This window comes from Mustela nivalis (assembly GCF_964662115.1).
Source record: "Mustela nivalis genome assembly, chromosome: 8".
Taxonomy (NCBI): Eukaryota; Metazoa; Chordata; class Mammalia; order Carnivora; family Mustelidae; genus Mustela; species Mustela nivalis.
In genome coordinates this window covers 21,093,170-21,118,633 of record NC_139027.1, presented here as the reverse complement: position 1 = coordinate 21,118,633, position 25,464 = coordinate 21,093,170, and the positions used below count along the sequence as shown (strand labels likewise).

Below are 25,464 nucleotides of genomic sequence, written 5' to 3'. Positions count from 1 at the left end.
GACTGTGACATCTCCTCTCACAGGGACTCTGATGACTCGATTCAGAGGGACTGTGATGGCTCCTCTGAGAAGGACTTCGATGGCTCCTCTCAGAGGGACTGTGATGGCGCTTTAGAGAAGGACTTCGATGGCTAATCTCAGAGAGACTGTTATGGCACTTCTGAGGAAGACATTGGGGATTCTCTCAGAGGGACTGTGATGTCTCTTCTGAAGAAGGCTTCAGTGGTTCCCCGTAGAGGGACTGTGATGACTCATCCGAGGAAGACATCGATGGCTACTCTCAGAGGGCCTGTGCTGTCTTCTCTCAAAAGGACTATGTCCTCTCACCTCGAAAGGACTATGATGAGTTCTCTGAAAGAGACTGCAACTGCTCCTCTCAAGGGGATTGCAACAACTCCTCTTAGAGGGACTGCGACATCTCCTCTCAAAGGAACTGTGACATCTCCTCTCACAGGGACTCTGATGGCTCCTTTCAGAGGTACTGTGATGGCTCCTCTGAGAAGGACTTCGATGGCTCCTCTCAGAGGGACTGTGATGGCGCTTTAGAGAAGGACTTCGATGGCTAATCTCAGAGAGACTGTTATGGCACTTCTGAGGAAGACATTGGGGATTCTCTCAGAGGGACTGTGATGTCTCTTCTGAAGAAGGCTTCAGTGGTTCCCCGTAGAGGGACTGTGATGACTCATCCGAGGAAGACATCGATGGCTACTCTCAGAGGGCCTGTGCTGTCTTCTCTCAAAAGGACTATGTCCTCTCACCTCGAAAGGACTATGATGAGTTCTCTGAAAGAGACTGCAACTGCTCCTCTCAAGGGGATTGCAACAACTCCTCTTAGAGGGACTGCGACATCTCCTCTCAGAGGGACTGTGACATCTCCTCTCACAGGGACTCTGATGACTCGATTCAGAGGGACTGTGATGGCTCCTCTGAGAAGGACTTCGATGGCTCCTCTCAGAGGGACTGTGATGGCGCTTTAGAGAAGGACTTCGATGGCTAATCTCAGAGAGACTGTTATGGCACTTCTGAGGAAGACATTGGGGATTCTCTCAGAGGGACTGTGATGTCTCATCCGAGGAAGACATCGATGGCTACTCTCAGAGGGCCTGTGCTGTCTTCTCTCAAAAGGACTATGTCCTCTCACCTCGAAAGGACTATGATGAGTTCTCTGAAAGAGACTGCAACTGCTCCTCTCAAGGGGATTGCAACAACTCCTCTTAGAGGGACTGCGACATCTCCTCTCAGAGGGACTGTGACATCTCCTCTCACAGGGACTCTGATGACTCGATTCAGAGGGACTGTGATGGCTCCTCTGAGAAGGACTTCGATGGCTCCTCTCAGAGGGACTGTGGTGGCTCTTCTGAAGAAGGCTTCGGTGGCTCCTCTTAGAGGGACTGTGATGTCTCTTCCATGGAAGACTTCGATGGGTCCTCTCAGAGGGACTGTGATAGCTCTTCTGAGGAAGACTTCGTTATTTCCCCTTCAGAGACTGTGATGTCTCATCCAGGAAAACTTCAGTGGCTTCTCTCAGAAGGAATGTGATGGCTCTTCTGAGGAAGGCTTGGTTGGCTCCTCTCAGAGGGACTATGATGTCTCTTCTGAAGAAGGCTTCGGTGGCTCCTCTTAGAAGGACTGTGATGTCTCATCCAGGAAAACTTCAGTGGCTTCTCTCAGAAGGAATGTGATGGCTCTTCTGAGGAAGGCTTGGTTGGCTCCTCTCAGAGGGACTGTGAAGTCTATTCTGAAGAAGGCTTCGGTGGCTCCCTTTAGAGTGACTGTGATGTCTCTTACGAGGAAGTCTTCGATGGCTCCTCTCAGAAGTACTGTGATGGCTCTTCTGAAGGCGGCTTCGGTGGTTCCCCTTAGAGGGACTGTGATGTGTCTTCTGCAGAAGGCTACGTTGGCTCCTCTTAGAGGGATGGTGATGTCTCCTCTGAAAAAGGCTTCAGTGGCTCCTCTTATAGGGACTGTGATATCTATCTGAGGAAGATTTTGATTGCTCCTCTCAGAGGGACTCTGATGACTCTTTAGAGAAGGACTTTGGTGGCTACTCTCAGAGAGACTGTGATGGCTCTTCTGTGGAAGGTTTTGGTGATTTTGGAAGATTTTGGACTCTGATATCTCCTCTGAGGAAGGCTTCGATGGCTCCCCTTAAAGAGACTGTGATGTCTCTTCTGAGAAAGACTTCAATGGCTCCTCTCAGAGGAACTGTGATGTCTCCTCTGAAGAAGGCTTCGGTGGCTCCTCTTATAGGGACTGTGATATCTCTTCCGAGGAAGATTTCGATTGCTCCTCTCAGAGGGACTGTGATGGCTCTTCTGAGAAAGACTTCAGTGGCTCCTCTCACAGGGACTCTGAATGCTCTTTAGAGAAGGACTTCGATGGCTCCTCTCAGAGGGACTGTGATATCTCTTCTGAAGAAGGCTTCAGTAGCTCCACTTAGAGGGACTGTGATGGCTCTTCTGAGAAAGACTTCAGTGGCTCCTCTCACAGGGACTCTGAATGCTCTTTAGAGAAGGACTTCGATGGCTCCTCTCAGAGGGACTGTGATATCTCTTCTGAAGAAGGCTTCAGTAGCTCCACTTAGAGGGACTGTGATGTCTCTTCTGAGGAAGGCTTTGGAGGCTCTTCTTAGAGGGACTGTGATGTCTCTTCCGAGGAAGACTTTGATGGCAACTCTCAGAGGGCCTGTGCTGTCTTCTCTCAAAAGGGTTATGTCTTCTCACCTCAAAAGGACTGTGATGAGTTTTTGAAAGGGACTGCGACTGCTCCTCTCAAGGGGACTGCGACATCTCCTCTTAGAGAGACTGCGAAATCTCCTCTTAGAGAGACTGTGAAATCTCCTCTCGAAGGGACTGTGACATCTCCTCTCACAGGGACTCTGATGGCTCCTTTCAGAGGTACTGTGATGGCTCCTCTGAGAAGGACTTCGATGGCTCCTCTCAGAGGGACTGTGATGGCGCTTTAGAGAAGGACTTCGATGGCTAATCTCAGAGAGACTGTTATGGCACTTCTGAGGAAGACATTGGGGATTCTCTCAGAGGGACTGTGATGTCTCTTCTGAAGAAGGCTTCAGTGGTTCCCCGTAGAGGGACTGTGATGTCTCATCCGAGGAAGACATCGATGGCTACTCTCAGAGGGCCTGTGCTGTCTTCTCTCAAAAGGACTATGTCCTCTCACCTCGAAAGGACTATGATGAGTTCTCTGAAAGAGACTGCAACTGCTCCTCTCAAGGGGATTGCAACAACTCCTCTTAGAGGGACTGCGACATCTCCTCTCAGAGGGACTGTGACATCTCCTCTCACAGGGACTCTGATGACTCGATTCAGAGGGACTGTGATGGCTCCTCTGAGAAGGACTTCGATGGCTCCTCTCAGAGGGACTGTGATGGCGCTTTAGAGAAGGACTTCGATGGCTAATCTCAGAGAGACTGTTATGGCACTTCTGAGGAAGACATTGGGGATTCTCTCAGAGGGACTGTGATGTCTCTTCTGAAGAAGGCTTCAGTGGTTCCCCGTAGAGGGACTGTGATGACTCATCCGAGGAAGACATCGATGGCTACTCTCAGAGGGCCTGTGCTGTCTTCTCTCAAAAGGACTATGTCCTCTCACCTCGAAAGGACTATGATGAGTTCTCTGAAAGAGACTGCAACTGCTCCTCTCAAGGGGATTGCAACAACTCCTCTTAGAGGGACTGCGACATCTCCTCTCAAAGGAACTGTGACATCTCCTCTCACAGGGACTCTGATGGCTCCTTTCAGAGGTACTGTGATGGCTCCTCTGAGAAGGACTTCGATGGCTCCTCTCAGAGGGACTGTGATGGCGCTTTAGAGAAGGACTTCAATGGCTAATCTCAGAGAGACTGTTATGGCACTTCTGAGGAAGACATTGGGGATTCTCTCAGAGGGACTGTGATGTCTCTTCTGAAGAAGGCTTCAGTGGTTCCCCGTAGAGGGACTGTGATGACTCATCCGAGGAAGACATCGATGGCTACTCTCAGAGGGCCTGTGCTGTCTTCTCTCAAAAGGACTATGTCCTCTCACCTCGAAAGGACTATGATGAGTTCTCTGAAAGAGACTGCAACTGCTCCTCTCAAGGGGATTGCAACAACTCCTCTTAGAGGGACTGCGACATCTCCTCTCTGAGGGACTGTGACATCTCCTCTCACAGGGACTCTGATGACTCGATTCAGAGGGACTGTGATGGCTCCTCTGAGAAGGACTTCGATGGCTCCTCTCAGAGGGACTGTGATGGCGCTTTAGAGAAGGACTTCGATGGCTAATCTCAGAGAGACTGTTATGGCACTTCTGAGGAAGACATTGGGGATTCTCTCAGAGGGACTGTGATGTCTCATCCGAGAAAGACATCGATGGCTACTCTCAGAGGGCCTGTGCTGTCTTCTCTCAAAAGGACTATGTCCTCTCACCTCGAAAGGACTATGATGAGTTCTCTGAAAGAGACTGCAACTGCTCCTCTCAAGGGGATTGCAACAACTCCTCTTAGAGGGACTGCGACATCTCCTCTCAGAGGGACTGTGACATCTCCTCTCACAGGGACTCTGATGACTCGATTCAGAGGGACTGTGATGGCTCCTCTGAGAAGGACTTCGATGGCTCCTCTCAGAGGGACTGTGGTGGCTCTTCTGAAGAAGGCTTCGGTGGCTCCTCTTAGAGGGACTGTGATGTCTCTTCCATGGAAGACTTCGATGGGTCCTCTCAGAGGGACTGTGATAGCTCTTCTGAGGAAGACTTCGTTATTTCCCCTTCAGAGACTGTGATGTCTCATCCAGGAAAACTTCAGTGGCTTCTCTCAGAAGGAATGTGATGGCTCTTCTGAGGAAGGCTTGGTTGGCTCCTCTCAGAGGGACTATGATGTCTCTTCTGAAGAAGGCTTCGGTGGCTCCTCTTAGAAGGACTGTGATGTCTCATCCAGGAAAACTTCAGTGGCTTCTCTCAGAAGGAATGTGATGGCTCTTCTGAGGAAGGCTTGGTTGGCTCCTCTCAGAGGGACTGTGAAGTCTATTCTGAAGAAGGCTTCGGTGGCTCCCTTTAGAGTGACTGTGATGTCTCTTACGAGGAAGTCTTCGATGGCTCCTCTCAGAAGTACTGTGATGGCTCTTCTGAAGGCGGCTTCGGTGGTTCCCCTTAGAGGGACTGTGATGTGTCTTCTGCAGAAGGCTTCGTTGGCTCCTCTTAGAGGGATGGTGATGTCTCCTCTGAAAAAGGCTTCAGTGGCTCCTCTTATAGGGACTGTGATATCTATCTGAGGAAGATTTTGATTGCTCCTCTCAGAGGGACTCTGATGACTCTTTAGAGAAGGACTTTGGTGGCTACTCTCAGAGAGACTGTGATGGCTCTTCTGTGGAAGGTTTTGGTGATTTTGGAAGATTTTGGACTCTGATATCTCCTCTGAGGAAGGCTTCGATGGCTCCCCTTAAAGAGACTGTGATGTCTCTTCTGAGAAAGACTTCAATGGCTCCTCTCAGAGGAACTGTGATGTCTCCTCTGAAGAAGGCTTCGGTGGCTCCTCTTATAGGGACTGTGATATCTCTTCCGAGGAAGATTTCGATTGCTCCTCTCAGAGGGACTGTGATGGCTCTTCTGAGAAAGACTTCAGTGGCTCCTCTCACAGGGACTCTGAATGCTCTTTAGAGAAGGACTTCGATGGCTCCTCTCAGAGGGACTGTGATATCTCTTCTGAAGAAGGCTTCAGTAGCTCCACTTAGAGGGACTGTGATGGCTCTTCTGAGAAAGACTTCAGTGGCTCCTCTCACAGGGACTCTGAATGCTCTTTAGAGAAGGACTTCGATGGCTCCTCTCAGAGGGACTGTGATATCTCTTCTGAAGAAGGCTTCAGTAGCTCCACTTAGAGGGACTGTGATGTCTCTTCTGAGGAAGGCTTTGGAGGCTCTTCTTAGAGGGACTGTGATGTCTCTTCCGAGGAAGACTTTGATGGCAACTCTCAGAGGTCCTGTGCTGTCTTCTCTCAAAAGGGTTATGTCTTCTCACCTCAAAAGGACTGTGATGAGTTTTTGAAAGGGACTGCGACTGCTCCTCTCAAGGGGACTGCGACATCTCCTCTTAGAGAGACTGCGAAATCTCCTCTTAGAGAGACTGTGAAATCTCCTCTCGAAGGGACTGTGACATCTCCTCTCACAGGGACTCTGATGGCTCCTTTCAGAGGTACTGTGATGGCTCCTCTGAGAAGGACTTCGATGGCTCCTCTCAGAGGGACTGTGATGGCGCTTTAGAGAAGGACTTCGATGGCTAATCTCAGAGAGACTGTTATGGCACTTCTGAGGAAGACATTGGGGATTCTCTCAGAGGGACTGTGATGTCTCTTCTGAAGAAGGCTTCAGTGGTTCCCCGTAGAGGGACTGTGATGTCTCATCCGAGGAAGACATCGATGGCTACTCTCAGAGGGCCTGTGCTGTCTTCTCTCAAAAGGACTATGTCCTCTCACCTCGAAAGGACTATGATGAGTTCTCTGAAAGAGACTGCAACTGCTCCTCTCAAGGGGATTGCAACAACTCCTCTTAGAGGGACTGCGACATCTCCTCTCAGAGGGACTGTGACATCTCCTCTCACAGGGACTCTGATGACTCGATTCAGAGGGACTGTGATGGCTCCTCTGAGAAGGACTTCGATGGCTCCTCTCAGAGGGACTGTGATGGCGCTTTAGAGAAGGACTTCGATGGCTAATCTCAGAGAGACTGTTATGGCACTTCTGAGGAAGACATTGGGGATTCTCTCAGAGGGACTGTGATGTCTCTTCTGAAGAAGGCTTCAGTGGTTCCCCGTAGAGGGACTGTGATGACTCATCCGAGGAAGACATCGATGGCTACTCTCAGAGGGCCTGTGCTGTCTTCTCTCAAAAGGACTATGTCCTCTCACCTCGAAAGGACTATGATGAGTTCTCTGAAAGAGACTGCAACTGCTCCTCTCAAGGGGATTGCAACAACTCCTCTTAGAGGGACTGCGACATCTCCTCTCAGAGGGACTGTGACATCTCCTCTCACAGGGACTCTGATGACTCGATTCAGAGGGACTGTGATGGCTCCTCTGAGAAGGACTTCGATGGCTCCTCTCAGAGGGACTGTGATGGCGCTTTAGAGAAGGACTTCGATGGCTAATCTCAGAGAGACTGTTATGGCACTTCTGAGGAAGACATTGGGGATTCTCTCAGAGGGACTGTGATGTCTCTTCTGAAGAAGGCTTCAGTGGTTCCCCGTAGAGGGACTGTGATGACTCATCCGAGGAAGACATCGATGGCTACTCTCAGAGGGCCTGTGCTGTCTTCTCTCAAAAGGACTATGTCCTCTCACCTCGAAAGGACTATGATGAGTTCTCTGAAAGAGACTGCAACTGCTCCTCTCAAGGGGATTGCAACAACTCCTCTTAGAGGGACTGCGACATCTCCTCTCAGAGGGACTGTGACATCTCCTCTCACAGGGACTCTGATGACTCGATTCAGAGGGACTGTGATGGCTCCTCTGAGAAGGACTTCGATGGCTCCTCTCAGAGGGACTGTGATGGCGCTTTAGAGAAGGACTTCGATGGCTAATCTCAGAGAGACTGTTATGGCACTTCTGAGGAAGACATTGGGGATTCTCTCAGAGGGACTGTGATGTCTCATCCGAGGAAGACATCGATGGCTACTCTCAGAGGGCCTGTGCTGTCTTCTCTCAAAAGGACTATGTCCTCTCACCTCGAAAGGACTATGATGAGTTCTCTGAAAGAGACTGCAACTGCTCCTCTCAAGGGGATTGCAACAACTCCTCTTAGAGGGACTGCGACATCTCCTCTCAGAGGGACTGTGACATCTCCTCTCACAGGGACTCTGATGACTCGATTCAGAGGGACTGTGATGGCTCCTCTGAGAAGGACTTCGATGGCTCCTCTCAGAGGGACTGTGGTGGCTCTTCTGAAGAAGGCTTCGGTGGCTCCTCTTAGAGGGACTGTGATGTCTCTTCCATGGAAGACTTCGATGGGTCCTCTCAGAGGGACTGTGATAGCTCTTCTGAGGAAGACTTCGTTATTTCCCCTTCAGAGACTGTGATGTCTCATCCAGGAAAACTTCAGTGGCTTCTCTCAGAAGGAATGTGATGGCTCTTCTGAGGAAGGCTTGGTTGGCTCCTCTCAGAGGGACTATGATGTCTCTTCTGAAGAAGGCTTCGGTGGCTCCTCTTAGAAGGACTGTGATGTCTCATCCAGGAAAACTTCAGTGGCTTCTCTCAGAAGGAATGTGATGGCTCTTCTGAGGAAGGCTTGGTTGGCTCCTCTCAGAGGGACTGTGAAGTCTATTCTGAAGAAGGCTTCGGTGGCTCCCTTTAGAGTGACTGTGATGTCTCTTACGAGGAAGTCTTCGATGGCTCCTCTCAGAAGTACTGTGATGGCTCTTCTGAAGGCGGCTTCGGTGGTTCCCCTTAGAGGGACTGTGATGTGTCTTCTGCAGAAGGCTTCGTTGGCTCCTCTTAGAGGGATGGTGATGTCTCCTCTGAAAAAGGCTTCAGTGGCTCCTCTTATAGGGACTGTGATATCTATCTGAGGAAGATTTTGATTGCTCCTCTCAGAGGGACTCTGATGACTCTTTAGAGAAGGACTTTGGTGGCTACTCTCAGAGAGACTGTGATGGCTCTTCTGTGGAAGGTTTTGGTGATTTTGGAAGATTTTGGACTCTGATATCTCCTCTGAGGAAGGCTTCGATGGCTCCCCTTAAAGAGACTGTGATGTCTCTTCTGAGAAAGACTTCAATGGCTCCTCTCAGAGGAACTGTGATGTCTCCTCTGAAGAAGGCTTCGGTGGCTCCTCTTATAGGGACTGTGATATCTCTTCCGAGGAAGATTTCGATTGCTCCTCTCAGAGGGACTGTGATGGCTCTTCTGAGAAAGACTTCAGTGGCTCCTCTCACAGGGACTCTGAATGCTCTTTAGAGAAGGACTTCGATGGCTCCTCTCAGAGGGACTGTGATATCTCTTCTGAAGAAGGCTTCAGTAGCTCCACTTAGAGGGACTGTGATGGCTCTTCTGAGAAAGACTTCAGTGGCTCCTCTCACAGGGACTCTGAATGCTCTTTAGAGAAGGACTTCGATGGCTCCTCTCAGAGGGACTGTGATATCTCTTCTGAAGAAGGCTTCAGTAGCTCCACTTAGAGGGACTGTGATGTCTCTTCTGAGGAAGGCTTTGGAGGCTCTTCTTAGAGGGACTGTGATGTCTCTTCCGAGGAAGACTTTGATGGCAACTCTCAGAGGGCCTGTGCTGTCTTCTCTCAAAAGGGTTATGTCTTCTCACCTCAAAAGGACTGTGATGAGTTTTTGAAAGGGACTGCGACTGCTCCTCTCAAGGGGACTGCGACATCTCCTCTTAGAGAGACTGCGAAATCTCCTCTTAGAGAGACTGTGAAATCTCCTCTCGAAGGGACTGTGACATCTCCTCTCACAGGGACTCTGATGGCTCCTTTCAGAGGTACTGTGATGGCTCCTCTGAGAAGGACTTCGATGGCTCCTCTCAGAGGGACTGTGATGGCGCTTTAGAGAAGGACTTCGATGGCTAATCTCAGAGAGACTGTTATGGCACTTCTGAGGAAGACATTGGGGATTCTCTCAGAGGGACTGTGATGTCTCTTCTGAAGAAGGCTTCAGTGGTTCCCCGTAGAGGGACTGTGATGTCTCATCCGAGGAAGACATCGATGGCTACTCTCAGAGGGCCTGTGCTGTCTTCTCTCAAAAGGACTATGTCCTCTCACCTCGAAAGGACTATGATGAGTTCTCTGAAAGAGACTGCAACTGCTCCTCTCAAGGGGATTGCAACAACTCCTCTTAGAGGGACTGCGACATCTCCTCTCAGAGGGACTGTGACATCTCCTCTCACAGGGACTCTGATGACTCGATTCAGAGGGACTGTGATGGCTCCTCTGAGAAGGACTTCGATGGCTCCTCTCAGAGGGACTGTGATGGCGCTTTAGAGAAGGACTTCGATGGCTAATCTCAGAGAGACTGTTATGGCACTTCTGAGGAAGACATTGGGGATTCTCTCAGAGGGACTGTGATGTCTCTTCTGAAGAAGGCTTCAGTGGTTCCCCGTAGAGGGACTGTGATGACTCATCCGAGGAAGACATCGATGGCTACTCTCAGAGGGCCTGTGCTGTCTTCTCTCAAAAGGACTATGTCCTCTCACCTCGAAAGGACTATGATGAGTTCTCTGAAAGAGACTGCAACTGCTCCTCTCAAGGGGATTGCAACAACTCCTCTTAGAGGGACTGCGACATCTCCTCTCAGAGGGACTGTGACATCTCCTCTCACAGGGACTCTGATGACTCGATTCAGAGGGACTGTGATGGCTCCTCTGAGAAGGACTTCGATGGCTCCTCTCAGAGGGACTGTGATGGCGCTTTAGAGAAGGACTTCGATGGCTAATCTCAGAGAGACTGTTATGGCACTTCTGAGGAAGACATTGGGGATTCTCTCAGAGGGACTGTGATGTCTCATCCGAGGAAGACATCGATGGCTACTCTCAGAGGGCCTGTGCTGTCTTCTCTCAAAAGGACTATGTCCTCTCACCTCGAAAGGACTATGATGAGTTCTCTGAAAGAGACTGCAACTGCTCCTCTCAAGGGGATTGCAACAACTCCTCTTAGAGGGACTGCGACATCTCCTCTCAGAGGGACTGTGACATCTCCTCTCACAGGGACTCTGATGACTCGATTCAGAGGGACTGTGATGGCTCCTCTGAGAAGGACTTCGATGGCTCCTCTCAGAGGGACTGTGGTGGCTCTTCTGAAGAAGGCTTCGGTGGCTCCTCTTAGAGGGACTGTGATGTCTCTTCCATGGAAGACTTCGATGGGTCCTCTCAGAGGGACTGTGATAGCTCTTCTGAGGAAGACTTCGTTATTTCCCCTTCAGAGACTGTGATGTCTCATCCAGGAAAACTTCAGTGGCTTCTCTCAGAAGGAATGTGATGGCTCTTCTGAGGAAGGCTTGGTTGGCTCCTCTCAGAGGGACTATGATGTCTCTTCTGAAGAAGGCTTCGGTGGCTCCTCTTAGAAGGACTGTGATGTCTCATCCAGGAAAACTTCAGTGGCTTCTCTCAGAAGGAATGTGATGGCTCTTCTGAGGAAGGCTTGGTTGGCTCCTCTCAGAGGGACTGTGAAGTCTATTCTGAAGAAGGCTTCGGTGGCTCCCTTTAGAGTGACTGTGATGTCTCTTACGAGGAAGTCTTCGATGGCTCCTCTCAGAAGTACTGTGATGGCTCTTCTGAAGGCGGCTTCGGTGGTTCCCCTTAGAGGGACTGTGATGTGTCTTCTGCAGAAGGCTTCGTTGGCTCCTCTTAGAGGGATGGTGATGTCTCCTCTGAAAAAGGCTTCAGTGGCTCCTCTTATAGGGACTGTGATATCTATCTGAGGAAGATTTTGATTGCTCCTCTCAGAGGGACTCTGATGACTCTTTAGAGAAGGACTTTGGTGGCTACTCTCAGAGAGACTGTGATGGCTCTTCTGTGGAAGATTTTGGTGATTTTGGAAGATTTTGGACTCTGATATCTCCTCTGAGGAAGGCTTCGATGGCTCCCCTTAAAGAGACTGTGATGTCTCTTCTGAGAAAGACTTCAATGGCTCCTCTCAGAGGAACTGTGATGTCTCCTCTGAAGAAGGCTTCGGTGGCTCCTCTTATAGGGACTGTGATATCTCTTCCGAGGAAGATTTCGATTGCTCCTCTCAGAGGGACTGTGATGGCTCTTCTGAGAAAGACTTCAGTGGCTCCTCTCACAGGGACTCTGAATGCTCTTTAGAGAAGGACTTCAATGGCTCCTCTCAGAGGGACTGTGATATCTCTTCTGAAGAAGGCTTCAGTAGCTCCACTTAGAGGGACTGTGATGGCTCTTCTGAGAAAGACTTCAGTGGCTCCTCTCACAGGGACTCTGAATGCTCTTTAGAGAAGGACTTCGATGGCTCCTCTCAGAGGGACTGTGATATCTCTTCTGAAGAAGGCTTCAGTAGCTCCACTTAGAGGGACTGTGATGTCTCTTCTGAGGAAGGCTTTGGAGGCTCTTCTTAGAGGGACTGTGATGTCTCTTCCGAGGAAGACTTTGATGGCAACTCTCAGAGGGCCTGTGCTGTCTTCTCTCAAAAGGGTTATGTCTTCTCACCTCAAAAGGACTGTGATGAGTTTTTGAAAGGGACTGCGACTGCTCCTCTCAAGGGGACTGCGACATCTCCTCTTAGAGAGACTGCGAAATCTCCTCTTAGAGAGACTGTGAAATCTCCTCTCGAAGGGACTGTGACATCTCCTCTCACAGGGACTCTGATGGCTCCTTTCAGAGGTACTGTGATGGCTCCTCTGAGAAGGACTTCGATGGCTCCTCTCAGAGGGACTGTGATGGCGCTTTAGAGAAGGACTTCGATGGCTAATCTCAGAGAGACTGTTATGGCACTTCTGAGGAAGACATTGGGGATTCTCTCAGAGGGACTGTGATGTCTCTTCTGAAGAAGGCTTCAGTGGTTCCCCGTAGAGGGACTGTGATGTCTCATCCGAGGAAGACATCGATGGCTACTCTCAGAGGGCCTGTGCTGTCTTCTCTCAAAAGGACTATGTCCTCTCACCTCGAAAGGACTATGATGAGTTCTCTGAAAGAGACTGCAACTGCTCCTCTCAAGGGGATTGCAACAACTCCTCTTAGAGGGACTGCGACATCTCCTCTCAGAGGGACTGTGACATCTCCTCTCACAGGGACTCTGATGACTCGATTCAGAGGGACTGTGATGGCTCCTCTGAGAAGGACTTCGATGGCTCCTCTCAGAGGGACTGTGATGGCGCTTTAGAGAAGGACTTCGATGGCTAATCTCAGAGAGACTGTTATGGCACTTCTGAGGAAGACATTGGGGATTCTCTCAGAGGGACTGTGATGTCTCTTCTGAAGAAGGCTTCAGTGGTTCCCCGTAGAGGGACTGTGATGACTCATCCGAGGAAGACATCGATGGCTACTCTCAGAGGGCCTGTGCTGTCTTCTCTCAAAAGGACTATGTCCTCTCACCTCGAAAGGACTATGATGAGTTCTCTGAAAGAGACTGCAACTGCTCCTCTCAAGGGGATTGCAACAACTCCTCTTAGAGGGACTGCGACATCTCCTCTCAAAGGAACTGTGACATCTCCTCTCACAGGGACTCTGATGGCTCCTTTCAGAGGTACTGTGATGGCTCCTCTGAGAAGGACTTCGATGGCTCCTCTCAGAGGGACTGTGATGGCGCTTTAGAGAAGGACTTCGATGGCTAATCTCAGAGAGACTGTTATGGCACTTCTGAGGAAGACATTGGGGATTCTCTCAGAGGGACTGTGATGTCTCTTCTGAAGAAGGCTTCAGTGGTTCCCCGTAGAGGGACTGTGATGACTCATCCGAGGAAGACATCGATGGCTACTCTCAGAGGGCCTGTGCTGTCTTCTCTCAAAAGGACTATGTCCTCTCACCTCGAAAGGACTATGATGAGTTCTCTGAAAGAGACTGCAACTGCTCCTCTCAAGGGGATTGCAACAACTCCTCTTAGAGGGACTGCGACATCTCCTCTCAGAGGGACTGTGACATCTCCTCTCACAGGGACTCTGATGACTCGATTCAGAGGGACTGTGATGGCTCCTCTGAGAAGGACTTCGATGGCTCCTCTCAGAGGGACTGTGATGGCGCTTTAGAGAAGGACTTCGATGGCTAATCTCAGAGAGACTGTTATGGCACTTCTGAGGAAGACATTGGGGATTCTCTCAGAGGGACTGTGATATCTCTTCTGAAGAAGGCTTCAGTAGCTCCACTTAGAGGGACTGTGATGGCTCTTCTGAGAAAGACTTCAGTGGCTCCTCTCACAGGGACTCTGAATGCTCTTTAGAGAAGGACTTCGATGGCTCCTCTCAGAGGGACTGTGATATCTCTTCTGAAGAAGGCTTCAGTAGCTCCACTTAGAGGGACTGTGATGTCTCTTCTGAGGAAGGCTTTGGAGGCTCTTCTTAGAGGGACTGTGATGTCTCTTCCGAGGAAGACTTTGATGGCAACTCTCAGAGGGCCTGTGCTGTCTTCTCTCAAAAGGGTTATGTCTTCTCACCTCAAAAGGACTGTGATGAGTTTTTGAAAGGGACTGCGACTGCTCCTCTCAAGGGGACTGCGACATCTCCTCTTAGAGAGACTGCGAAATCTCCTCTTAGAGAGACTGTGAAATCTCCTCTCGAAGGGACTGTGACATCTCCTCTCACAGGGACTCTGATGGCTCCTTTCAGAGGTACTGTGATGGCTCCTCTGAGAAGGACTTCGATGGCTCCTCTCAGAGGGACTGTGATGGCGCTTTAGAGAAGGACTTCGATGGCTAATCTCAGAGAGACTGTTATGGCACTTCTGAGGAAGACATTGGGGATTCTCTCAGAGGGACTGTGATGTCTCTTCTGAAGAAGGCTTCAGTGGTTCCCCGTAGAGGGACTGTGATGTCTCATCCGAGGAAGACATCGATGGCTACTCTCAGAGGGCCTGTGCTGTCTTCTCTCAAAAGGACTATGTCCTCTCACCTCGAAAGGACTATGATGAGTTCTCTGAAAGAGACTGCAACTGCTCCTCTCAAGGGGATTGCAACAACTCCTCTTAGAGGGACTGCGACATCTCCTCTCAGAGGGACTGTGACATCTCCTCTCACAGGGACTCTGATGACTCGATTCAGAGGGACTGTGATGGCTCCTCTGAGAAGGACTTCGATGGCTCCTCTCAGAGGGACTGTGATGGCGCTTTAGAGAAGGACTTCGATGGCTAATCTCAGAGAGACTGTTATGGCACTTCTGAGGAAGACATTGGGGATTCTCTCAGAGGGACTGTGATGTCTCTTCTGAAGAAGGCTTCAGTGGTTCCCCGTAGAGGGACTGTGATGACTCATCCGAGGAAGACATCGATGGCTACTCTCAGAGGGCCTGTGCTGTCTTCTCTCAAAAGGACTATGTCCTCTCACCTCGAAAGGACTATGATGAGTTCTCTGAAAGAGACTGCAACTGCTCCTCTCAAGGGGATTGCAACAACTCCTCTTAGAGGGACTGCGACATCTCCTCTCAAAGGAACTGTGACATCTCCTCTCACAGGGACTCTGATGGCTCCTTTCAGAGGTACTGTGATGGCTCCTCTGAGAAGGACTTCGATGGCTCCTCTCAGAGGGACTGTGATGGCGCTTTAGAGAAGGACTTCGATGGCTAATCTCAGAGAGACTGTTATGGCACTTCTGAGGAAGACATTGGGGATTCTCTCAGAGGGACTGTGATGTCTCTTCTGAAGAAGGCTTCAGTGGTTCCCCGTAGAGGGACTGTGATGACTCATCCGAGGAAGACATCGATGGCTACTCTCAGAGGGCCTGTGCTGTCTTCTCTCAAAAGGACTATGTCCTCTCACCTCGAAAGGACTATGATGAGTTCTCTGAAAGAGACTGCAACTGCTCCTCTCAAGGGGATTGCAACAACTCCTCTTAGAGGGACTGCGACATCTCCTCTCAGAGGGACTGTGACATCTCCTCTCACAGGGACTCTGATGACTCGATTCAGAGGGACTGTGATGGCTCCTCTGAGAAGGACTTCGATGGCTCCTCTCAGAGGGACTGTGATGGCGCTTTAGAGAAGGACTTCGATGGCTAATCTCAGAGAGACTGTTATGGCACTTCTGAGGAAGACATTGGGGATTCTCTCAGAGGGACTGTGATGTCTCATCCGAGGAAGACATCGATGGCTACTCTCAGAGGGCCTGTGCTGTCTTCTCTCAAAAGGACTATGTCCTCTCACCTCGAAAGGACTATGATGAGTTCTCTGAAAGAGACTGCAACTGCTCCTCTCAAGGGGATTGCAACAACTCCTCTTAGAGGGACTGCGACATCTCCTCTCAGAGGGACTGTGACATCTCCTCTCACAGGGACTCTGATGACTCGATTCAGAGGGACTGTGATGGCTCCTCTGAGAAGGACTTCGATGGCTCCTCTCAGAGGGACTGTGGTGGCTCTTCTGAAGAAGGCTTCGGTGGCTCCTCTTAGAGGGACTGTGATGTCTCTTCCATGGAAGACTTCGATGGGTCCTCTCAGAGGGACTGTGATAGCTCTTCTGAGGAAGACTTCGTTATTTCCCCTTCAGAGACTGTGATGTCTCATCCAGGAAAACTTCAGTGGCTTCTCTCAGAAGGAATGTGATGGCTCTTCTGAGGAAGGCTTGGTTGGCTCCTCTCAGAGGGACTATGATGTCTCTTCTGAAGAAGGCTTCGGTGGCTCCTCTTAGAAGGACTGTGATGTCTCATCCAGGAAAACTTCAGTGGCTTCTCTCAGAAGGAATGTGATGGCTCTTCTGAGGAAGGCTTGGTTGGCTCCTCTCAGAGGGACTGTGAAGTCTATTCTGAAGAAGGCTTCGGTGGCTCCCTTTAGAGTGACTGTGATGTCTCTTACGAGGAAGTCTTCGATGGCTCCTCTCAGAAGTACTGTGATGGCTCTTCTGAAGGCGGCTTCGGTGGTTCCCCTTAGAGGGACTGTGATGTGTCTTCTGCAGAAGGCTTCGTTGGCTCCTCTTAGAGGGATGGTGATGTCTCCTCTGAAAAAGGCTTCAGTGGCTCCTCTTATAGGGACTGTGATATCTATCTGAGGAAGATTTTGATTGCTCCTCTCAGAGGGACTCTGATGACTCTTTAGAGAAGGACTTTGGTGGCTACTCTCAGAGAGACTGTGATGGCTCTTCTGTGGAAGGTTTTGGTGATTTTGGAAGATTTTGGACTCTGATATCTCCTCTGAGGAAGGCTTCGATGGCTCCCCTTAAAGAGACTGTGATGTCTCTTCTGAGAAAGACTTCAATGGCTCCTCTCAGAGGAACTGTGATGTCTCCTCTGAAGAAGGCTTCGGTGGCTCCTCTTATAGGGACTGTGATATCTCTTCCGAGGAAGATTTCGATTGCTCCTCTCAGAGGGACTGTGATGGCTCTTCTGAGAAAGACTTCAGTGGCTCCTCTCACAGGGACTCTGAATGCTCTTTAGAGAAGGACTTCGATGGCTCCTCTCAGAGGGACTGTGATATCTCTTCTGAAGAAGGCTTCAGTAGCTCCACTTAGAGGGACTGTGATGGCTCTTCTGAGAAAGACTTCAGTGGCTCCTCTCACAGGGACTCTGAATGCTCTTTAGAGAAGGACTTCGATGGCTCCTCTCAGAGGGACTGTGATATCTCTTCTGAAGAAGGCTTCAGTAGCTCCACTTAGAGGGACTGTGATGTCTCTTCCGAGGAAGACTTTGATGGCAACTCTCAGAGGGCCTGTGCTGTCTTCTCTCAAAAAGGTTATGTCTTCTCACCTCAAAAGGACTGTGATGAGTTTTCTGAAAGAGACTGCGACTGCTCCTCTCAAGGGGACTGCGACATCTCCTCTTAGAGAGACTGCGAAATCTCCTCTTAGAGAGACTGTGAAATCTCCTCTCAAAGGGACTGTGACATCTCCTCTCACAGGGACTCTGATGGCTCCTTTCAGAGGTACTGTGATGGCTCCTCTGAGAAGGACTTCGATGACTCCTCTCAGAGGGACTGTAGTGGCTCTTCTGAAGAAGGCTTCATTGGTTCCCCTTCAGGGACTGTGATGTCTCATCCAAGGAGGACCTCAGTGGCTTCTCTCAGAAGGAATGTGATGGCTCTTCTGAGGAAGGCTTGGTTGGCTCCTCTCAGAGGGACTGTGATGTCTCTTCTGAAGAAGGCTTTGGTGGCTCCTCTTAGAACGACTGATGTCTCTTCTAAGGAAGACTTCGATGGCTCCTCTCAGAGGGACTGTGATGGCTCTTTTGAGAAAGACTTCGGTGGCTCTCCTCCGAGGGACTGTGATGTATATTCTGAAGAAGGTTTCGGTGGCTCTTCTTAGAGGCACTGTGATGTCTCTTCCGAGAAAGACTTCGATGGCTCCTCTCAGAGGGACTGTGATGGCTCTCTGAAGAAGGGTTCGGTGGCTGCTCTTATAGGGACTGTGATATCTCTTCTGAGGAAGATTTCGATTGCTCCTCTCAGAGGGACTGTGATGGCTCTTCTGAGAAAGACTTCAGAGGCTCCTCTCAGAGGGACTGTGATATCTCTTCTGAAGAAGGCTTCAGTGGCTCTTCTTAGAGCGACTGTGAGGAAGACTTCAGTGGCTCCTCTCACAGGGACTCTGAAGCTCTTTAGAGAAGGAATTCGATGGCTCCTCTCAGGTGGACTGTGATATCTCTTCTAAAGAAGGCTTCGGTGGCTCTTCTTAGAGGGACTGTGAGGTCTCTTCCAAGGAAGACTTCGATGGCTCCTCTCAGAGGGCTTGTACTGTCTTCTCTGAAAAGGGCTATGTCCTCTCACCTCGAAAGGACTATGATGAGTTTTCTGAAAGAGACTGTGACTGCTCCTCTCAAGGTGACTGCAACATCTCCTCTCAGAGGGACTGTGACATCTCCTCTCACAAGGACTCTGATGGCTCCTTTCAGAGGGACTGTGATGGCTCCTCTGAAAAGGGCTTCGATGACTCTCCTCAGAGGGACTGTGATGGCTCTTTAGGGAAGGACTTTGAAGGCTCATCTCAGAGGCACTGTGATGGCTCTTTAGGGAAGGACTTTGGTGGGTCCTCTCAGAGGGACTGTGATGGATCTTCAGGGATGGACTTCAGTGGCTCCTCTCAGAGGGACTGTGATGGCTCTTTAGAGAAGGACTTCGATGGCTCCTCTGAGAGGGACTGTGATGGCTCTTCTGATAAAGACATGGTGGCTCTTCTCAGAGGAACTGTGATGTCTCTTCTGAAGAAAACTTTGGTGGCTCCTCTCAGAGGGACCATATGGCTCGTTAGAGAGGGACTTTGAAGGCTTCTCTCAGAGGGACTGTGATGGCTCTTTAGGGAAGGACTTCGATATCCTCTCAGATGGACTGTGATGGCTCTTTAGAGAAGGACTTCGAAGGCTCCTCTCAGAGACTGTGATGTCCCTTCTGAAGAAAACTTCGAAGGCTCTTCTCAGAGGAACTGTGGTGGCTCCTTTCAGAGGAAGTACATGGGTTTCTCTCCCTTAAGAAGCTATGGTGGCTTTGCTTCTGGGTGCGAATTTCTCTTTAACCTGATTGTGTGAGGTTCTCTTAAGCAACCATTTAGATTTCCCCCTTGGCTTGAACTCTGGTTCCTATTTTGGAGCTCTTGGACTCCTGGCTAGAGATTTTCTATCTGTAGGAGTTTTTCTTACCTGCTATTGTCGTTTTGAACAATAACCACAGGCTGTCCTTCTGAAGTGGTTATGACAATAGCACTTCTTTAGGAAACTATGGGCTTGGGTAGTTGGGTATGTCTAAGTTGGAAAGAGCTAACTCTTTTTGGTTGTTGAGCTGATCTGTATTGTTGTATTTCTTCCCATACCATCTTCTCCTGCTTAGTGGTTATGTCTGTTGGACTTAGCTTAACAACTGACATCCTCTCTCTTTTGATATCTCTGATGAGGAATAATTTCTGGCTTTTTGTTTTTGATGGTGGTTTTTGCTTGAATGCAAATGGTCTGGCCTTGACTTGTACTCAGGCTTCTGTCCAGTAAAAGCCATAATTCTGTCTGCTGGAATGCTTGCTTTAGACCTTGAAAAAGCAGTTGAATGAATTTGGGTTGGGAGGATTTCTTAGATTGTCTTTTTGAAGAGGCAGTAGTTGTCTGAGATACTCCATTCCTCTTCCTTCTTAACTGGGCTGGTAAATCCAGAGAAGAACTTGGTATTGTGGTTCTACCATTTGTGTATAATTTTGTGTTTTGTGTTCTGTGTCCCGTAGTGATTCTTTTCTTTGGGTATTTTGAACTATGGGTCTTTTGGTTCTCCTCTAGCCCACTTTTCATCCTGAGTACTTTCAGAGTCACTCTCTGGTAGAGAGTGAACATGAGTAAACTCATAGTGCCCTGGCCCTCCAATTGTCATCTTTCCTGCTAGGGCAGGACTCATATACTGTCTTTGCCTGATGTGGACTTGTACAGGAGCAGGAGATTGGGAAGATACAGACTGGAAATCCATTGTATAACTAGGACTCTTGGAAGCTCGAGTATAGATTTGTAGCTTTCCTTAGTGATGGTGATATAGAACTCCTTGGTGTGATGGATCTGTCTCTTCTGTGATACTTTGGGACTTGGGATCTTTTCCCAGTTATCAAACTAAAGCCAAGATGCAACCTAATCTCTCCGTGGCCTTCAGGAGTGCTTACAAGGTGGAGCTGTGGGTATATAAGAAGGTAAGGCACCAAAGTGCCCTGTAATTTATGACAGCAATTAAATCCTACACATAGGCCACACTGTAGGCAGATAGTGTATTTTAAAACCAGACCTAAAGTTAGAGGTGGAGGTACACTGGTGGGTATTTGACTCCTTCACAGTTTTGCTGCCATTTTTAGCTGCAGATCTTGTAGCAACTGGAACTGTTCTGACAAGTCAGTCTTGGCCTGGGGAAGATAACTTGGCTTGAGACAGTGTTGGGACTCAAAAATCCTTGTCTGTGAACTCTGTGAGTTCTCACTCTCTTCTATTGGAACAGAATCTCTCCTAGTGAAAACTATATTGAAGGAAGTCTCTAAATTTATTGGGACAGGAGGCTGGCCCTCTATACATGAAACAGACATGTGCTGAATGATTTCCTGGGATATATCACTAAGCTTTGAACTTTTCTTTATGTTCACACTAGCCCCAGAGTATTGCTATATTATGGAGGACATGGAGCTACGTGTCCACATCCTTAAGGCTCTTTGTTCATGACCATGATACGAGTGTCTCTGAATGTAGTTTTTGGACACAAGTCTGAGAAATAATACTTTGACTATTCTCTAGCAGACTCTTGGAAAGTTCCATCAGTTCTGCAAGAACCCCAAATAAATTCTGAATAGATATCTGACAGATATCTGCAGTGGCTCTTTCTGTTACAGATGTTTGAGAAGAAAGGTTCCTTTCCATAGTGGTTCCCAAGACCTTCCCTAACACTAGCATCTTAGAGAGATATTTTCTGGGTAGTCACTGTCTCCAGGAGTGATTCTCCCAGACATTCTGTTGTCTGCTCAAGACAGATCAGTTAAGGCCTCTTTGAGTTCCTGATCCTGACTGGAAGGCCCTAGATGGTGATATCCAGCTTTGCAGTGGATGTTGGGATAGGCGCTGGAGTGAATTCTCTAGCCTCTCCACCTGCTTATTATCAGTCCTCCTACATATGACACCCACTCCTGGGATCTCAAAATGTGGCATTTCTACAATGTTAGCTATCTTAATCAGAGGGTTGATTGTGAAGGGACAAGGGAAGGGTTGAAGTTTGTATCATAGTAGAGTTTATAAAGTATTCTTCAGACTGCAAAATATCTGTCCCAAATTTTTTATATCCAAGGCCCTCGACACTTCTGGTATCTCCAAATCACAAAGGCTTCCTAATTCAGATGCTTTGGCAGAGCTTGAGATGAGTGAGTTTGAAGAGTTCTCTAGAAATCTAGAGAAATAATTCCCCATTTGTAACTCTTCTCTTGACATAAAATCCTCAGATTCCCTATTCTGATATACCTGTACTAGATACAAATCCTCACATTCCATGATATGAGGAGGTCCTATTTTTACCCCCATTCCTTTCACAGCCTGAAGCCCTTGTTCATGAGTGAACACTGTCGATTCCTCCAAAGAAAATGCTGGCTTTGAGAGTGATTCTGAAGATTTCTCTTTGGTATTTGGCCTCAGAGTTAGTTCTACAGGTTCTATCATTTCTTGAAGATGTGGCCTTGGGAAGAAATCAAACAATCCATTTCTTCAGTAGCTGATCCTAAGGAAGCGCCTATTGGTTCTACAATCTGAGGAATGGGTAGTGGTGCTAATTCCTCAGATTTTACAATTTGAAGTGGTGGCCCTGGGATTAACACAGTCTTTACAATTTGAAATTCTATCAGCTTCATTATATCCAAAATCTGGTGTGTTGGCTCCGTGGTTAATACCTTTGATTTTACACTTTGCAACCATAGCCCTGAGATAAACTCAGAAGGTCTCACATCTTGTACTTTTGGAATCAGTCCAACATAGTCTACCATTTGAGAGGTTTCCCCTGGTGTTAATGCTACAGACTTTACAACCTGAAGTGGTGGCCCAGAAGTCACTTTCACAAATTCAGCAACTTTTCGGGGGCCTATTGAGGTTATTCCTATTGGTTGAGCAGCTTGAAGCTGTGTCTTTGTAGATCCTGTGACTTGATCTAGTGGCCTTGGACTAATCCTCATAAACTCTGTAATTTGACCCTGTAGTCCTGGAGCTATCTGTGAATATTTCATACTTTGATTCTGTGGCTGTGTCAGCCCCATTGGTCCATCCCCTTGCTGCCGTGTGTCAGATGTGAGCTCTACAGATTCTGCATGTCCTGTAGCTTGACGTGTTTGCCTTGTGGACAAATCTAAAGATTCCTCCCTTTGAAGCCATTGCTTAGAGTTTGAACCCACAGATCCAGGAACTGGATATTTTAGCTTTGGTGTCATCTGTGAAGATTCTGAGACATGATGTAGTGACTTTGTAGTCAGTGCTTCTGATTCTTCCCTTTGCAGTCTTTTCTTGGAGATCACCCCCACGAATTCTAGTGCTTGAGGATAGGGCCTTGGAGTGCTCTCTGTATATCCAGTGGTTTTACTTATTGGCTCTGGGGTCATGCCAAGGAATTCCTTCTCTGTTGGCCTTGTTTTGGGGGTCAACCCCATAGTTTCGGTAGTGTGACGCTTGGGCTCTGGTGTCATCTTTTCAGATCCTGTAACTTCCTGCACTGGACTTGTATATGATTCCCCCAAGTCCTTAACTTGAGGCCATGACTGAGAGAGCAACTTGAGAGTTTCTGGGATTTTCTTTAAGGTTAATTCTAAGGATTCAGAGCCTTGATTCCTTAGCACATGAGTCAGATCAACAGATTCTGGGACTTGAAGATCTAGCCTTAAAGGCACTCCTGAAGATTCCATGGTTTTACTTGTTGACTTTGGGGCCAACCCCACAGATTTTTCCACTGTTTCATTGCCTTGATGTGCCGACCTTTCTGTGGTATGATAAATTGGTACTGAAATCAAATTTACAGATTTGGAGACTTGATGCTTTGGTGTTGGGATCACCAAATTCACAGATTTAGGGACTTGAGGCTTTGGTGTTGGGATCATCTCTACACCTTCTACAAATTGATGCCCTGGCCTAGGGATTATCTCCGAGGAGTCTGTGATTTGATAGCTCCTCTTTGGAATTAGTTCCTCAGATTTTGTTCTTGAAAGCAGTGACCCCAGTAGTAACTCTACAGATTTCATATCTTGTTGCAGAGATGCTGAAGACAATGTCACATGTTTTATACTTTGCAACTTTGCTTCTGGAGTAAACTCCAAAGGTTTCTCACCTTGTCGATGTGATTCTGGAGACAAATTTGAAAAGTTAACACTACACAACATGGGTCCTGGTATGAACTTCTTAGTTGGCTCTGGTGCCAACACTGTTGGTTTCATACCTTGCCATCCTGAAGTCAACTTTTGACAATTCATAACTTACTGTGGGGACTCTGGTGTCAACTCTACAGATTTTGTATCTTGAAAACATAGTTCCGGTGCAAAGACCTCAGAATTAACACTTGGTGACCCTGGGCATCATGGAAACTCTGAAGAATTAGTACTTGGAGGCTGTAGCTGTAAGTTTGACTTCAAAGATGTCACATCTTGAGAACATGGCTCTGATTCAAACACCACAGATTTCTGTCTGAGGCAAGAAATCAAATCCTTAGAATTCACATCTTGAGGTTGTGGCCCTGGTTTCAACACCAGAGGTTTCACATCTTGAAAACACACCTTTGGTGCAAACACCACAGATCTCTCACTGTGATGCCTGAGGTGTGAAGGCAACTCCCCAGACTTCATACCTTGAGCATGTGGCCCTGGATTTAACGCCATAGATTTCACTTTTGTAAAACATGGCTCTAGTGCAAACATCTCACATTTCAAGTCCTGCAGCTCAGAGCCTGAAGCCAATTTCACAGAATTTCCACCACAAGACACTGGCTCTTTGTTGGTCTTCACAGACTTTACATCTTCAAGCAGTGGCTTTGGTAAAAATAACACAGACTTCATACCATTCAGCGAAGAGCCTAAAGTGAACACTGAGTACACAACTTGTTGCTGTGACCCACAGTGATTCTCCAAAAACTGGATTTCTGGAAACTTTGTCCCTGGAATTAACTCAGAAGATTCTACACCTTGCAAATGTGGTCCAGGGCTGAACAAAATAGATTTTGTACCTTGATATTGTGACGTAGGATTCAAGTCAGAGGGTTTCATGTCTTGCATCTCTGGGTCTGGATTAAACTTTATAGCATTTATGCATTGAAGTTCTGACCCAAAATTCAAATCAGAAGAATTCACGCCTTGCGGCTGTGGGCCACAGTTTAATTCTTGTGATGTTATACCTTGAAACTTTGTCCCTGGACTCAATTCATGTTTCACATTTTGTAAATGTTGCACAGGGTCGAACAGAAGAGATTTTAAACCTAGAACTTCTGACCCCAGATTCAAATAAAAAGATTCCGTACCTTGACATTTAACCCCTGAAGTCAACTCAAAAGATTGTATACCTTGCAAAGGTGGCCCAAGTTCATACCCCATAGAATTAGCACATTGTACTTTCGGCTCTGGATCCAACTCCAAAGAATTTACACACTTCATCTGTGGCCAGGGGTTGCATTCCATAGGTGCTACAGCAAGAAACTTTGACCCTGGAATCAATTCGGATTTCAAATCTTGTAAATGTGGTTCAGCACTGAAAAGCATAGATGTCTCACTTTGATTCTTGAACCCCGGATTCACCTGAGATCCTGGACCTTGACATTTTGTCCCTGAAGTCAATTCAAAGGACTGTACACCTTGCAAAGGTGGCCCAGGTTTGCACCCCATAGAATTTACACATTGTAATTTTGGCTCTGGATTCAACTTAGAAGAATTTACACACATCATCTGTGCCTCAGGATTGCATTCCATACGTACTATAGCAAGAAACTTTGACCCTGGAATCAATTCAGATTTCAAATCTTGCAAATGTGGATCAAGGTTGAACACCACAGTTGTCTCCCTTGTGATCTCTGAACTCAACTCAGAAGACGTTGTACCTTGAAGTTTTGAAACTGAAGTTAATTCAGAAGGGTTTATACCTTGCAAGCGTGGCTCAGATTTGCATCCAACAGAATTTACACACTGAAGTTTTGGTTTTGAAATAAATGCAGAAGAATTCACATCTTGCAAAGGATGGCCCAGGGCAGAACACCTGGGATTGTATACCTCGAGGCTCTGATCCAGAATTCAACTCAGATTTTACACCATTCAATTGTGGTCCAGTACTGAATGCCCTAACATTTATACCCTGAAGCTGTGGGGCTAGATTAAATTCAGAGGATTTCCCACCTTGTAATTTAGGCTGATGCTTCATTTCCAGAAATGGCTCATATGGAAGCTTCCTGTCTGTTCATGACTC

General features: G+C 48.1%; 2 protein-coding genes and 1 pseudogene across 3 annotated transcripts; all 3 read right to left on the bottom strand.

Annotated features, from left to right (window-relative positions):
• Positions 1–19,398: 19,398 nt before the first annotated feature.
• On the bottom strand, positions 19,399–21,695 carry LOC309871731 (spermatogenesis-associated protein 31H1-like; annotated as a pseudogene). The gene has a single exon. The product of its transcript is annotated as a spermatogenesis-associated protein 31H1-like (transcript).
• Positions 21,695–23,492, bottom strand: LOC309871743 (uncharacterized protein; the record flags this gene model as incomplete). The annotated part of the gene is made up of 1 exon (XM_082745120.1): positions 21,695–23,492. One exon carries the CDS (start codon positions 23,490–23,492, stop codon positions 21,702–21,704), a length of 1,791 nt encoding a protein of 596 aa, XP_082601246.1. The 3' UTR covers positions 21,695–21,701.
• Positions 23,493–23,580: 88 nt separating this feature from the next.
• On the bottom strand, positions 23,581–24,974 carry LOC309871752 (uncharacterized protein; the record flags this gene model as incomplete). The annotated part of the gene is made up of 1 exon (XM_082745136.1): positions 23,581–24,974. The coding sequence occupies one exon, from the start codon at positions 24,972–24,974 to the stop codon at positions 23,595–23,597; it is 1,380 nt and encodes a 459-aa protein (XP_082601262.1). The 3' UTR covers positions 23,581–23,594.
• Positions 24,975–25,464: the final 490 nt, after the last annotated feature.